Raw genomic sequence first — 16,658 nt, 5'->3', positions numbered from 1 at the left:
TGATAAAATGTTTTATTATAGATCTGGTATTGGGATATATCAGTTAGTGAAGGAAAATGATGAAATCAATTTTCGAAAGCTAGTAAGTAAAAAAATCATTATATGCAAATAATTTTTATACATAAATATTTTTTCTGTTCATAGATAAAAGACCATACTAAAAATGTGAATTTTAATATAAATGATAAAACTTGTAATATACCTTATGAATTAAGTCAATTAAAATCTGAAGATATGGAGATATTGAAGAAAATTATTACATTTTATTGCGATAATAATCTACAGCAATTTTTCCGTTATTATAAATTTGGAGTTTATTACAAATTTTTAAGTCCAGAGCATATAATGCGGACGGTAAATATAAAAGAGAAAATATTAAAAAATTTTTTTTTTAATATCAATTTCTTTTTATAATCGAAACTGATTTTTTTACAGGATGGATACAGTGCTGTAGATACATATTATTTTTTAATTGACAATGACGAATATCGTAATTTTATCAAATGTTGTATTGAGAATGAATACGGAATAGAATGAAGTTAATAGTATCAATGATGAAAAAGAGAATGATTTAATCATAAAAAAAACACGTAAATATATATCTATACATAAATATATTGTATTTAAAACATGAATAAATATTACATATTCAAGACATTTTTTTTACCTATCTTTTCTCATAAAAAAAAACATATTACATCATCATTTTTTATATTAATTTACGTACAATACCACTTAATGGTTTATATTCAATAATCTGATCATGAATAATTAAACAATATGCGCTAGTATTCTCAGGTATATTAGAATCACACTCAAATTCTATCTTAATATCTACAGTACCACTTTTAATTGATTCGTTTTGATGAGAACAGTCAATCGCAACAAATGGACCATAATCTATAAAATTTTCGAAATTAAGCATATTCATAATATACTTTGATTCAGTATTATAATACGAATTAATAAATTTATAATACCTATCATATAAAATAGCATAGTTATTATTGGCAAAATTAAGATTTAATTTATCGTAGGGATATGATGCGGAATTTAAATATAATTTTAAATTTCTCAAATTACAATGATCAAATTTAGCCATACTCTTCTTTACATTATCTTTCCTATTGGTTTGAAATGCAAATACTATAAAACGTGGCTTTTCTAATTTTGTTGAAACTTTTACTGACCAAAAATGGTTTTGAGTTTTGAGAAGCATAGGATATTCATACAATTCCCATGAACGATACGTCATTGTAATAGGATGATCTTTTTCAGTAATGTTTAAAAATTTTAATTTTGTATATTCTTCCAACGTAATATGAGGTATTTTCCACTGAATTTTCGATAGTACTAAGTCTACTTTAACATTAATATTATCCATTGTACAATAAACAGCATTAAAATCATTGCGTGATCTTATTAGTATGAGTTCATGACGTGCATTTACGATAACACGTTTATAATCATCAAAAAATCCCATTAGTTTGTTCAACGGTATGCAAAAGCTGAAGTATTGGAAATTCTTAATTGGATTTTTACTATTAATATCAAACGATGCTGATTTCAAAGTTGTACTCTCATGTGATGATAATAATGCATAGTTTCGCAATGTAGTAGTAATACCTACATTTTTACAACGATCCACTTCAACACCATTCAATTCATAACGTATTTCATTAAACAAAAAAGCAGCTCCATTTGAATCCAAGAACAATTTATTCTCATCAATAGTGGCATTATTAGCAGCGATTGCAGATATATCTCCTTCAACAAACAAGAAACTTTCGCTTGGTAACACAACGAGGTCCTGTTGTTGGATAGGAATGCGTATTTCGTCGTTGTGGTTGAGTGATGAATTCACATATGGATTATAAGAGTGTATTTCAATGTTATTGATACGGTTATCGTAATGAGGTGTTTCGATAATGTTTAATAAATCAACCATTATTTCTTCTTATTTCAACACTTTTAAACCAATTGATTTTAAAAAGTTTTTATTTTTAATATTCAGCTTACTCTGTCGTTTTTTGATATTTCTTCGTCGTCCTCGTCGTTGTTGTGTTGATTTCGAAGTTTTATTCCAACTAATTCCTGAAGTTCGTGGAAATTGTAATTTATATGTAAAATCTTTGTTGTAAATTAACATTTTCGTAGATGGAGTCTAATTGTAATATCTTCACCACTGAGATCTACAATATCGTTATCTTGGTCGATAATTAAACAGTTAAATTATCAATTACCTTCACGATTATCGGCAGATAAATGACATTATTTGGCGTTTCCGAGATTTTATATCCCGGCTCAACGTTTGGAAAAAATTCATGAATAGTGTGCACAAGTTCACCATTATTGTAGGCTCCTGTAGTTATATTCGTCATTATTCGTATAATATTTATTTTCAATATATTCACAGGCATGTCAGATGCATGTAATTCATTAGCTTTGAGGACTCCTCTTTTTTCCGAAAAACTCAACAATTTTCCTATATTATTTTTTTTACTAACGTCAACATCATATTTACATTTAATTTCACTTTTCAATGTATTATTATTAGCACGTATGATTAATATATCATCTATACTATTATCCGCATCATCATCATTTAACTGGTCAAAAAGAGCATCTTGTAGATATTCATTAATAGCGCGAAGCTCATACGATCCATGTGGAATTTCGATTTTTTCCTCAATTTTATTTTTTTCATAATAAAATGTATTATTCGATGAATTTATATTTTGAATTGTATTAAAGGCTTACAAATCAATCAAGCCAAGCTCATATTTCCCATCACTAATATCTATTGGTGGATAAAAATTAGCGTTCAATATTGAAGAATTACCCGAAAGCGTAATTGTTAAAGAATTAATTATTAAAATATATATATATATATATAGACACCAACTCTAATTACTTAATTATTTTTTTTTAAATTTAACACACAACTGACCACATAATGTTTGATTGTACGACTGATATTTATTATAATTATATTCAATTTTTGTCTTTATTGTACCCATTTTTATCACGATGGAAATACTGTATTAATTCTATTGGTGGCTGCAAATTTCCAAAAGAATCAAAATAATGTATGTTTTTACCATGTTTAATATAACTCACCCAATGAGTACCTAAACCTTCGTAATTATCTAAATTGATAATTCCACATTCATGTTTGAATGGAAACGGTGGAAGTTTATCGCGCATAAATACACCACGAAAATTTTGTATATTTTTACACATATCGAGTAATTGAAAATTTGTTGTTAATCCGCTTATTAGTTCTTTCTTCTTTTTCTCCCTCTTAACTTTTTTTTTCCTTGCTTTATACCACTACCACGTTTATAAGGTATTAGATAAAGACCACGACCTTCCATGGCTCTATTATGACGTTGTAATTCATCCAACTGTTTACGAGCCTGCTTTGCTTTATTCATTGCATTCGCTACACCAGCTGCTCCTCCAACTAATGATCCTAATGCACCCAAAATTGGTAGAATAGGTAAGAATCCACCACGTTTTGCAACTTTTAGTTTTCTTATCTTCTTTCTTTTTTTCAAACCCATTCCTACTTTTCTTTTTACATTCATTGCAGCCCAAGTTGCTGCTGAAGCAAGTCGTTCGCCAAATTTAGTGTCTTTAGAAAAAACTATTTTTTTAGCCTTCTTTGCTAAAATTTTATCTGCTTCGTGTCTTTTCAATAATTCTTTACTTTGAGAATATGCAATATCATGTTCTCGACATGCAGCATCAAATTGATTTATACCTTTTTCACCGCGTGATAATCTTTCCCATAATCGTGTTCCGGGTCCGCAAAATCGATATACTGGTACGTGAAGCTCAAAGGGAAGATTGTTTATTACACTATTAACAAATCCTTTACCTTTCTTTATTAATAACATATAACCACAATTCAATGTTATTTTTCGAAAAAATTAATTTTTTTTGTTTAAGAAATCTCATATGATTCAGTGAAAGATTTCAATGAAACTAAGTTTTTTTTAATATGATTTATATATATATGTGATTTTTTATCTTTTTCCTCATAGTAACATTACTGCTGTGTATAATTAATGAATTGTCTATTTTGAATTTAAAAAATGCGTTTCATAAAACAACGTTTAACAATACTAATTTATAATTTAGACTATAAAACCATTAAAGAACAACGTAGACATGGTGCTTTATTACCAAATACAATACGTGGAATTATTTGTGGACCATCAAATTGTGGTAGAATTAATGATTTATTAAGTTTAATAGAAAGTCCAAATGGTTTAAGATTTGAAAATATTTATGTATATTCTAAATCTCTACAACAACCTATATATAAGTATTTAGAAGAGGTTTTGTCAACAATCAATAATATTGGTTATTTTATATATTCGAATAATACCGATGTTATATCGATAAATGATGCATTACCAAACTCTATTTTTATATTTGATGATATAGCATGTGATAAACAAAATCTTGTGAAAGAATATTTTTTATGGGTAGGCATTCTAATATTGATAGTTTTTATCTGTGTCAAACATATGCAAAAATACCAAAACATTTGATTCGTGATAATGCAAATTTTTTAATTTTATTCAAACAAGATGGAACAAATTTAAAACATATATATAACGATCATGTAAATACAGACATGTTTTATGAATCATTTTTAAAATTATGTAATCATTGTTGGCGAAATAATTACAACTTTTTGGTAATAGATAAGGATAGTTCAAGTGTTGAAGGACGTTATCGTAAAAATTTTGATCAGTTCTGTGTGTTATAATAGTGGAGATATTTGATTTGAAAATCAATTGATTTCGTGTACGCGTGTACATTACATTGTTCGGTAAAAAAAAATCATGGATTTTACCAATAAAAAAGTTTTAGCTAAAATTGCGAAAGCAAGTCGAGTGATTAAAAAAAATATAAGGACTTAAAAATGGGAATAGCAGATGCTGAAAAATCTGCTGAAGAAGCATATAAACCCATAGGTGAACCATTAAAAAAGTTAGTTCATAATTCGTTACAAGTGAAAAAAGAAAAGATTAAAAATGAAGAATACGATGATGAAGAAGAAGATATGGAAAATACATTTAAAGTGGATAAAAAGAAGGGAAAAAAAGAAGAGGAAAAAAATGGGGAGGAAAGTTTGGAAAATGTGTCAGATAAATCTCTTGCAGAAAAATCAAACCAATCGATGTTAGTTGATGATCCGGAAGTTTTTTTCGATATTGATAATAGTTTTGGAAATTTATCCTTTGAGTATATTCAAAAATTTTATAATAATAAAAATGTTGACGTTGATCGTACATATGGAGTGTATATGGATCCTATTTCGAATCAATTAATGTTAGGGAATGTATTATTTAATACTGATGAAAATGATGACATTATTATTGGTGAAAATAAATATCCTGGTACACGTGGGCTTTACGAGCTTATTTTCATGAAACAACCGAACGAATACATTAAGGATGATGAGAAGAATTATAAAAAAATATTATTAAAAACTAATGCATATCGGCGAAATAGATCATCTGAAGATCAAATTAAAGATAGTAGAGGTAGTAAGTATAAAAATATTATTTCTAATTTAATAACGAAAAAATCCGCAACAAAATCAACAACATCTAAAACATTATCTGGTTTATCTGAAAATCAATCAAGAACAAGAGCATCTAAAACATTATCAAGCTCATCTGAAAATCAATCAAGAACAAGAGTAGCTAAAACATTACCAAGTTTGTCTGAAAGTCAATCAAGAGTAAAAGCATCTTCTTCTTTGGAAAATTCTACAAAACAGTTAAATACAAAACCAACATCACAATCATTTTCGGGGAGGGGATTTCAATCATCCTTATATAAACAAAAAAATTATTTATCTAGTGATGATGATGATGACAACGATCAAAATCAATTGATACCATCTAAAATGTTATTAAATAATCATGTAAAAGATTATGTTTACTGGAACAATCCAAATGAACTTGTCAATAGATTGAAATTATTAATAGCATCAAAAAACGCTGGTCATACTAATCATGATAATGAAATCATATCTATTATTGAAGAACTGCGCGAGGATGGTATCATTGTTTAAAACATTATATTCTTGAAAAATTTTGCCAGTGTTTGTTCATAACTCAACGAAGCAAGTCATAAGTTCGTTTTATATAAGTAGTGAGAATGTCTATTAATAAGTTTGGTGGTGCTAGTGATAGTAGTAGATATAAAGATCATTTACAGTATAAAAGAAAAAGAGAAATATCAATGCATTTCAATTATTCAGAGCATTCTTTCGACGCTCAAAATAAAAAAATTATTAATGTATTCGATCCTGAGAATATTAATGATGCTGTTACTTTAAAATATTTACATAATCTAATTTCGGAAAACAATGATAAAATTTATCAACATATTCATGAGAATACACTTTCAAAGATTAATGAAAAAGATGTTGATCTTCGTAAACATATACAAAGTGAATTACAAGATCTTAATATTAAAATATTATCATAATTTAATAGCAAGATCACAAATGTTGAAAAAATTTATTCGCTAATTGAAGGAAAATTCAAAGATCTTCACATATTAACTGAAATAAGAAATCTTTCTGATGAAATAAATATACATAACGAGACGAATGATATCAAGTTGAATAAAGTAAAGAATGATATTTTAACATATTCAAACGAAGAATTGACTAAATTAAATAATTCCTTTAAAGATTTAAGAACAATAGTTAATTCAGAGATAAACAATTTTGAAAAAACAATAAAGTCCTTAGAGGTGAAAATTGATGAGAAAGCGAAAGTATTGACTGAGGAAGAAGTTAATGAAAAAATAAATGCACTTGTGAAAGAATTTAATGAGAAACTAAAAGATATTAATAAACCATTGAAAACACAATTACTACAAGAAAATCAGTCTTTCTCTGAAACAAGAATAACTTCAGGATCAATTCCACTAAAAGTTTTACCTAATCCAAAAGAAGTATTGAATAAACAAATTGATCATTTAAAGTCAATCTCAAACACGCAAAATAATGAAAATAAACAATTGAAAAATCAATTAAGATTGGAAAATCATCAACCTTTCTTTGGAACAGGAATAATGACTTCAGGATCAATTCCACTAAAAAAAATTATACCTGACGCAAAAAACAATGAAAAAGGAGAATAAATAACGTGAGTAAATTTAAAAGGATTTTTTTTTTTTTAAGAAGAATAGTAATGAAAAGAGTTTTAATTAAACAACAACAATAATAATAATATCTACAATGAGTAAGGAGAAAGTTCAACTAGTAAAAGAACTTCATAGATCGGCAAGAAAAAATTTTCCACGACGTCGAGTAATAATGAAGGCATAGGATGATTTATGGCAAGCAGACTTAGTTGATATGCGAGCTTACACTCATCAAAATAAGGGTAATCAATATATTTTGGTTGTTATTGATACTTTTTCAAAATATGCATGGGCAGAACCGATAAAAAAAAGAGGAAATGAAGTGACTAAAGCATTTGGTAAAATTATAAAAAGTAGAAAACCAAAAAATTTACAGACTGACGATGGTAAAGAGTTTTATAACAAAACATTTCAAGATCTCATGAAGAAACATACAATCAATCATTATTCAACATATAGTATTATGAAAGCAAGTATTGTCGAACGCTTTAATCAACTTTAAAAAATGATATGTGGAAATTATTTACAATGAATGGAAGCTATAAATGGATAAATATTCTTCCAACAATAATTAACGACTATAATAGAAGAAAACATCATCCTACTGGCGTGAAACCTATTGATATTAATGCAAAAAATTCAACACATTTATTGAATACAGTGTATAGTAATATAAAAATTGCTGCTCCAGGAAAATTTAAAGTTGGTGATTTTGTGCGTTTAAGTAAATATAAGATGTTATTTGAGAAAGGATATACACCAAATTGGACTACTGAAGTGTTTAAAGTAAAAGTTATTCAAAAAATAATCCAGTTAGTTATCTGTTGCAAGATTTTAGTAATAATGATATTAAAGGAGCATTTTATGAGCAAGAATTGTCAGAAGTTAAAGATAAAAATGTATATCTTGTGGAGAAAATATTGCGTAAAAGGGGAAATAAAGTTTTTGTAAAATGGTTAGGTTTTGATGAATCACATAATTCATGGATAGATAAAGATAATGTATTGTAAACAATTATAAAATATAAAATATTTTATTACTTAAATATATATATTTAAGTTTTATTTTCAAACTACTTTTTCTCCTATTCTTTTCCTTTCTTTCATTAACCACAACGATTGTGATATATATATCTAAAACGTTGGAGTGGGGAGAATAGAGTATAAAGACATGAAGTAACTCTTTCTATATCAATAGCTCCATTACCGTCAATAACATCTATTCTACAACTAATTTTTTTAAACAGTTCTATAAAACTTTCAATCGTCTCTCTCTCTCTCTCTTCCTTTCTTCACCTACTAATTTCAAATGGATAAGTAAGTGTTATTTTCTATCAAAATATTATTTTTTAATAACTAATATTTATTCATTATTTTAGAATTACACATATATTTGATGTAGATGGTTTTAACGTAGATAATGAAATTAAATTTAAAGATGCAGCTCTTATAGATATTAATACTGGATTTATATATACAGCTAAGTTTAAGTTAAATGATAATTACTATGCATTACGTAAAGAAGATCAAATAATTGCACGATATTTATATTTAAATTTACATGGAATGTTATATAAAGATTATGGTTTTGAGGAATATGAACAAAGTGATATGAATGATTTTATTTTAAGTAATTGTAAAAAAAATTTTTATGACATAGAGTCTGCAATAATTGGCTACAAAGGAGGTATCATTGAGCAAAAAATATTGCAAAATTAAGGTATGGAGTATGTGAATATTGAAAAATTTGGATGTCCTAAATTCAATGATCTTATAGAATTATATAATTTTCAAGAAACAAAATGTAAATTACATGCTAGAATGTACACTATAAAAAATACAAAAGTACATTGTCCATTCGAGGAAGTTCAAATATTTAGAAATTGGGTAATAGATAGTAAGTAATAATTTGAAAAAATTTTGTTACAATTAAATTTCTAATTTTATATAAGTATTTTTTATTATTCTTTAAAATTGTTTTACAAAATAAATTTTAACATACATATTATTTTCTATCTTTGCATTTTTTTTTTCTTTACTTTTAAAATGTCCCCATGGTAGTGTATTTATAAAATCATCCATTATAAAACGTTTAGCATCGTATGGATTTAAAGCTATTATTTCTTCTAAAATACTATACACTTTGTGCAGTTTAGAATTTATTCTACCTTGTAAACTTACTTTAATATCTTGATTGTATAGACAATTTAAATAATCTTGAAAAGTAATATTTCTTTTTACAACATTTGATGAAATTCCCTTAATTTTCTTTATGTCACATTTATCGAAAACTTGTATGGCATACATTTTTGATCTTAAACCAATAAATTCTGTCATTATATATCCATTATTTTCATCTTTCATCAGCCCAGGCACTTTTTTATTAACCAATGGTATTTTATAAATATTATTTGTTGAATAATCACTGGTATCAAACATTGTTCTACAATCTTTTTTAACAGTTTCATAAATATCAAAATGTTTGATCTCGTAAATCAAGCTATCATTATCCATATATAAAATTTTAGCGCAATCATTAAAGCTCGTTTTCATATAATTATAGTGAAAATCGTATAAACAAATTTTTGAAATATCTAATATTGACATACCAAGGTAAATGGGTTTATTAATCGTTACACATAATTTATTCATTTTAATCGCCATTAAGTTTTCATTAAAAATAACTCTACTATGAAAATTAGGTTTTGAAATATATGAATTAACACCGTAACGACCGTCCCATACAGTACACAATTTTACATCCACATGATTTCGAACATTTTCCACTGTTTTACCAAAAACGGCATTATTCATTAATTTATATAAGTTTTTTTCAAAATCATTATTAGCTTTTACACGTAATTCCGTGTTCAATTCAATGTAAACGCATAACCATTCTTTTTGCTTAAATTGTAAAATACGATGTATTTTATCCAGTTGAAGACCATGTTTTAAGCATGTTTCAACATTCTAATGTGTATAACGTATCTTTTCTTATCGTATAACGTTGTTAAAAGCTTCTTATGTTTACTATTTACCGGTGATAAATCATGAGTAGGACAAAATGGTAAATCTATATGAGAATTATGAATACTTTGCGGATATTTTAAATCCACTTCTAATATATAACCTAATGTAGAATTTGTGTCTATGTTATTAACATCAAAATTCTCACAATTATCAACCCATTTGATTTCCGCACATGGTAATGCTTGTGACATTGCCCATCCATATAAATTATTAACATCAAAATAAATTAAATAAACATCATCCTTCATAGAATCATAAAGATCATGCATATACTTATTATTTGCCACAGAATGTCTTTTACAATATTGACTAATACCACCTCATATACCTCGCTAAAAAACATTACCTTATCAATATCTGTTAATAGTTCTAGTTTTATATTTGTAAACTTTAATATTGCATCCCAGGTAAAACTCGGGAGAGTAAAATAATAAGCAGGATCTAATCCATAACTTGATAAACAATTCATTCTAAAAGTTTGAAATATATCGGCTAATAGAAGAACATCAGTTTTTAAATAGAAATCACTATATTCACCTAAATTTTTAATGTTAAAAATTTTCCATACTTTTTTTGCATGTTCATATTCCTCTAATGTTATATTACATAAACTTAATTCACTATAAAAATCTTCAAATTTATCGCAACTGTCAAGATAATCATATGGAAATATACCTTTTTGCGTAACTAATTCAAACTCGGTATTATTAATAAAATTTTCTCTCACAATTTTCATATCACTTTTACACAATGTTTACGATAGTTTACTAAGCGATGTATTTAGGAATCTGTATGAATCAATGAATCATATTTGTAAATTTTTTTTGTTTTCATGAATCTTAACTGTTTTCATAATTCCAACATATCTTTCAGTGTTTAAAGCAATTACTTTAGTAATACCATTTAATAATAAAGCTACGTCTTCTATTAAAAAATGTGCACCATAATTACTTAAGTTATGAAAAACTATTGGTAAAATATTGGAATCACGATAATTTAAATTACATTTATTATGTGCCGCTCCTCTAAATATACCAGTTAAATGACAATGATCTTTTACCTTTTCATCATTTTCAAGAAAATCTTTCCCACATATATGACATTTTGTTGTCTTAAAAAATTCTAACTTTTCTATTTTAGTTAATTCATTCATAGGAATGTTTATATTAAATATACATTGTTCAATTATTTTTTTTAACTCATTGACAAACCATTTCACACAATTAACTCCTCTATAAAATTGATATATATATGATTCTTTATTTAAATTTGAATGAAAATAATATCTAATACTGCATGGTATATGTTTTTGATATTTATATACCGGTATTCATTTTACTGTTGTTCTCATTATCAATATTCTCTATTTTTTCTAAAATACATTCAAAATCAGCATACATAGTATACGGTAATTGAAATTTACGACAACAATTTTTAAAATATATCCATTTTTCATCTTCATGTGGTAGCTGTATCATACAATCGTTGTGTCTTTTACAATCCTTATAATGATGAATTAATTTCTCCTTTGATTGGAAATAATGTAGCCATCTGTTAAAAAAATAAATATATAATGTAAAATATGTATTGTTAATTTTATAAGAAATATTTACCTGTTACAAATATATCTTTTGCGTCTATTCTTGCTTATTTGTTTAGATAGTAAACCTGATAAATTTTTAATCCAAACAAAATGAATATCTTTCCACAGAAGTAAATCAATATGTTTTTTTCTCGTATGATTTTCATCATCATCATCATCGTCGTCGTCATCAAAATTTTTACTTAAATGAAGTGGCAAATATTGTTTCTCATTTTCGTCGTATATGAATACATTAATAGTTAAATTGTTATTTGTTTCAAATTTTTTAATTTGATTTAAAGTCATGGGCAATTTTATTCCATCGCAATTCAAAACATCAAGATAATGAGGATAATCCTTAAAAGAACTGCAGTCATTGTTGTGTTTTGGATATAAAGCAGCCACAATAGCCCACATAAAACATTTATCATCGTTAGATTTAACATTCACAAATACTCGTTTTCTTCGTATTTCTAATGGAAGATTCATCCAATGTTCTCCTCTTAGTAATTTACACTTGTTAATATTTATTACTAAATTTAAAATTTTTGATAAGGCCCATCCACTGTCACGTTCTTGAAATTCTTCCAGAGATGTTAAAATTGAACTCACAATGTTATTCATATACCATTTCCCCAAATCACTGGTATTCAATAAAATGTTATTTCTCGTTTGAAAACTTTTAACATCCAAATTAGATTTAATCATATTAGATATAATAAACTCAGCATTAAAAATAGCATTTACCTTTATGGAATTATATTGTTCCAAATAATATTTAATTTTATCAATTACCATTTCTTTAATATCCAATAAAAATCTATGTGGATCTACGTGTAGGATATTTACTATTAAACCAGTAATGATTCTCTGTTCAAAAGCAGATTCTACATTTTCCCAACGGCAAACATTATTTAATGATGGTTTTTTTATTTCACTATTACTATTACCATCACCACCACCAGACCAAAAATTATATAATACAATTTTCTTATAACTTTTAAATTTTGTAATTTTCGCCAAAATATGTTGTTGTAATCCTATACTTATTGTATGCTTTTTTTCATCAACACTTTTCAAATATTTTACAAGATTTTCAATAAATTCATCACATTCTCTCATCCATTTTTGTTTTTCAATTACAGTATGAATTAATGTTAATTGTTCCGTAAGATTCTTCTCAATTCTCAATATAAAAGTATGTAAGTCGTCACTCATTTTAACCGTTTCAATATTTGATCTTAGCACAGCAACCGTCGTAAAAAAACAGAAACTCTTATAAGAATAAAGAAATATTTTATACATATATTCTTCTATATTAAGAAAAAAACATTAGTGGGAGAATAGAATAAGTTATAAGTGGGGGAAATAAAAAGTGGGGATAATATTAGTTATGCGGTTAGAAGTAGATTATATAACATACTTTGAAGCAATGTAATCGTGTGTGTCATTTATAGAGTTAAATGTTTTAATATATGAACTAATTTGATTTATTGATTCTTTCTCACTATCATTATTCTTATTATCTTTTTTTAATTTATATGAATAAAAACCAAACAAACTTTCCATTAAATTTTTTAATTTTTCAACTACGGAGTATGTTGGATACTCTATTCCAAATAATGATAGATCAAATTTGTCAGTCTTTGTAATAATATTACGAAATTCATCGAATTCTCGATAATTCCCATCCTGAATTATATAAATCTTACCGTTGTTAAACTTAAATAGTGACATTTTACTGTTTAAATGGAAAATTGATGGAAATACTTCATTCGGTACACCATAGCTTATATCCTTAAAAGTGCACAATTCTTGAATATTCTCACATAATTATTATCAACGATAACGAAGATAGTACCCATATTACTTAAAACAGCTGCCTGAATTCCATCATATGGTACTTCACTTCCAAAAAGCTGTTGATACGTTTTTGGATAACCATTAATAAGTTTCAAAGATTTTGCATTAAAAACATAAACATAATTATCAGAATATACGGCAATCTCATCTAATGATACTTCATGTATATCTTTAATTGATTTGAAGTCCGAGGGTAAAAATTTAAGCCAATTTTTAATTAATTGCGGATTTTTAAATTCTTTTGAATTCATGTCAAAAGACCAAAACCATTGTTTATAAATAACAAAAAGTCTCTTACTATGAATAAAATAGAGAAAATCACTCGCAGGTAATTTACAAATTGTGTTAAAATTTGCAACATCTTCCTCCTCTGATTGTGGTTTTTTATCTGAAGTAGGATTACTGGTGGTAAAAGTTTTCTTTCTTCGCGGTGTTACACCCCCATTTGTTGTTGTTGGAATCATTGGACTATTTTTTACTCCCTCACCCTATTTATATAAATTATTAATATTATTTAAATCTACTGTATTAAAAGATGATCCATTCGTAGTATCGTGGTGTTGAACATAAGGAAGCATTATATGCCCAGATGTATCATGATGTAAGCCTAAACTGTGTTCAACTTCATGCATTAAAATCCAATATAAACTATTCAAATGTGAATTGTACGGTCCTAAACCAAAAAACCATTGTGTTTTATCCATATATAAATGAATTTCTTTTCTCTGTTGTAGTTTATCAGGAAAATATGCATGTCCCACAACCTGACCTCCTAATCTAGCATCACATTTTGTTGAATCATAAACAAAGTTATGATTAACACTTTGAAATAAAATAATTATATCTGCTTTACTTTTCTCTTGTACTTTTTTAAAAGTTAAATTTGTAACAATTGAGCATTGATTAAATACTTCATGTGCAGTTTCCAATTGAGGTATACTAGCTACATGAAAATACCACGATAATTCCTTTTTATACCTTCTATTCTCTTCCAAATCATTATTTTGCGAAAAATCTCCTAATCCACATCGGGGCCTTTACATGAGACCAATAATATCTTCGGTCGTACTATCCTCGGCTAAGTTAAAGTTTTGCTTAAAAACTCTTAATACATGTTTATAGATTTCATTATTCGCAGCATTTAATGCCATATCATTGTTATTATTGAAATTTCCATCGTCAATATAACCATATTTTGTTAAATAATTTGAAATAAAAGTATTATTATTATTATCACAAAACACAACCTATAGAGAGAATATTGATATAACTGTGAATTTACGTAGGAAATTCATTTTAAGACACAACAGTAACACATGAGAGTAAATAATATACTAAAATCAGAGGAATAAATTTTTTTATTTTATACAATGCAAACGTGTGGGCGATGTGTGTGTGTGTGTGTGTGTGTGATTTACGTCTAACACTGATTACACATTTGATGACCAAGACTGATGGGGGGGAAGAGGGAGAAAAACCTTTAATCTGTAAAATAGAGAGAGAAAGATAATGAAATAACAATGAAACAAAATAAGTTATTTTAAAATATTTATACCATATTCTCTTAATACTTACTGTAAGTTTTAATTTGATACATCATATTTAAATACTCTTTTTTTTCTTCTTCCTCCTCTTCTTCTCCTCCCTCTCCTACAGCTCTTTCGACTCCAAAAGCTCCATTGCCTTCTGTGTTTTCATCGTAATCATTCTTTTTGTTTAACAATTTTTTCTCTTGATATATGTGAAATTTAAAAGTTTTTCTCGTTAGATCTTCAAATTTGATATTCACTTTTTTATATTTTTCAAGTGTTTCACAGATTTCATCAAAGATCTCCGGATGATTTTCCAGTATATTTCGACTTATTTTCAATGGTAGTCGAAGACATTCTACGGTGTTTAACATTAATTGTATTTGCTGACCATACCTCGTTATAACCTTTGAAATTTTAGTTAGCTGATATTCGTGGTATAGTCGAATATTTGGTACAAATATGTTTCTCACTCTATTTACACTCAACGAAAACAAATCTTTCTTCCTTGGATTTCCACTCATTTTCTCTCTCTCTTCTTCAATAACACTATTTTTCACCCTCTCTCTCTCTCTCTCTCTTATAAATAAATATCTAGACTTTTCAATTCACTCAATCATTTATACGCCTAACTCAAAGTGAGTTATATCGGCAACTGATGCCTACTTATGAAATTTGAATGGTTTTAAGGTGAGAGGAGTGTTTGAACCCATGACCCATACATAAAAATTTTGTGGTCAATATTATCACATTCTATTTATCTCATCTCCCACTCTCTCTCTCTTTCTTAATTTTAAGAAAATAAGGAGCTACATGTGTTTTGTTGTTAAGGACTATATCATTTCCCGAGAATGATGAGTAGCTAACTCTCTCTTATCATAATTATTTTTTATTTTAAATAAAAAAGACCATTAAACAGAATGATAAAACCTACACACGATAGAAATTAATTAGTATTTAGATTATACTAAATGATTATACGCACGCGTATCCTGTTTTAAACTTTTCAAGGATGGAAATGGTTAACCTTTATACATCTCTCTCTCCCTCTGAAAACCACGAACAAGAGAGGGAAAGAAAGCGGAAAATCATACTTGCATCCTTAAACCACGTGTCAGCGGTGATAACCGATGATGTGCGCACGCTCTCACGCAAGTAGTGGTAGCTAGGGGGTTCCTGTGACACGGTGGTGAGGGGAGTGCGGGTGTGCGGGGGGAAGTGTTTTGGGTTCCTGTGACATGGTGGTGAGGGGGGTGCGGGTGTGCGGGGGGAAGTGTCTTAAGAGAGCTGGGGTATATTGGGAGATGAGGGGGAGTGCGAGTGTGCGGGGGGGGGGGGAAGTGTCTTCTTAAGAGCTAGGGTTCATTGGGATGATGAGGAGGGTGCGGGTGTGCGGAGGAAATGCTTTGGCTGTGGGGAGTGAGAGAGAGAGAGAGAGAGAGATCCCTCTCACCCTCTCTTTCTCTCTTA

The 16,658-nt window shown here is 27.6% G+C and overlaps 4 protein-coding genes across 4 annotated transcripts; 2 read left to right on the top strand and 2 right to left on the bottom strand.

Annotated features, from left to right (window-relative positions):
- Positions 1 to 709: 709 nt before the first annotated feature.
- LOC136774776 (uncharacterized) lies at positions 710 to 1,948 on the bottom strand. Its single transcript, XM_066729228.1, has one exon. The coding sequence runs from the start codon at positions 1,946 to 1,948 to the stop codon at positions 710 to 712; it is 1,239 nt and encodes a 412-aa protein (XP_066585325.1).
- Positions 1,949 to 4,939: 2,991 nt separating this feature from the next.
- Positions 4,940 to 6,100, top strand: LOC136774769 (uncharacterized). The gene has a single exon (XM_066729217.1). The coding sequence runs from the start codon at positions 4,940 to 4,942 to the stop codon at positions 6,098 to 6,100; it is 1,161 nt and encodes a 386-aa protein (XP_066585314.1).
- Positions 6,101 to 6,186: 86 nt separating this feature from the next.
- On the top strand, positions 6,187 to 7,182 carry LOC136774756 (GRIP and coiled-coil domain-containing protein-like). The gene is made up of 2 exons (XM_066729209.1): positions 6,187 to 6,466; positions 6,569 to 7,182. Exons 1-2 carry the CDS (start codon positions 6,187 to 6,189, stop codon positions 7,180 to 7,182), a joined length of 894 nt encoding a protein of 297 aa, XP_066585306.1.
- A 1,970-nt stretch (positions 7,183 to 9,152) lies between these two features.
- On the bottom strand, positions 9,153 to 10,950 carry LOC136774740 (uncharacterized). The gene is made up of 3 exons (XM_066729193.1): positions 10,561 to 10,950; positions 10,223 to 10,486; positions 9,153 to 10,154 (listed from the first exon to the last, which is right to left on the bottom strand). Exons 1-3 carry the CDS (start codon positions 10,948 to 10,950, stop codon positions 9,153 to 9,155), a joined length of 1,656 nt encoding a protein of 551 aa, XP_066585290.1.
- Between the last annotated feature and the right edge of the window lie 5,708 nt (positions 10,951 to 16,658).

The sequence above is a fragment of the Prorops nasuta genome, unplaced genomic scaffold (genome assembly GCF_024137725.1).
Source record: "Prorops nasuta isolate Cenicafe-Biocafe unplaced genomic scaffold, Cenicafe_Pnas_1.2 PNAS00001, whole genome shotgun sequence".
Taxonomy (NCBI): Eukaryota; Metazoa; Arthropoda; class Insecta; order Hymenoptera; family Bethylidae; genus Prorops; species Prorops nasuta.
Note: the sequence above shows the minus strand (reverse complement) of the source record. Positions and strands in the feature narration are given on the sequence as shown.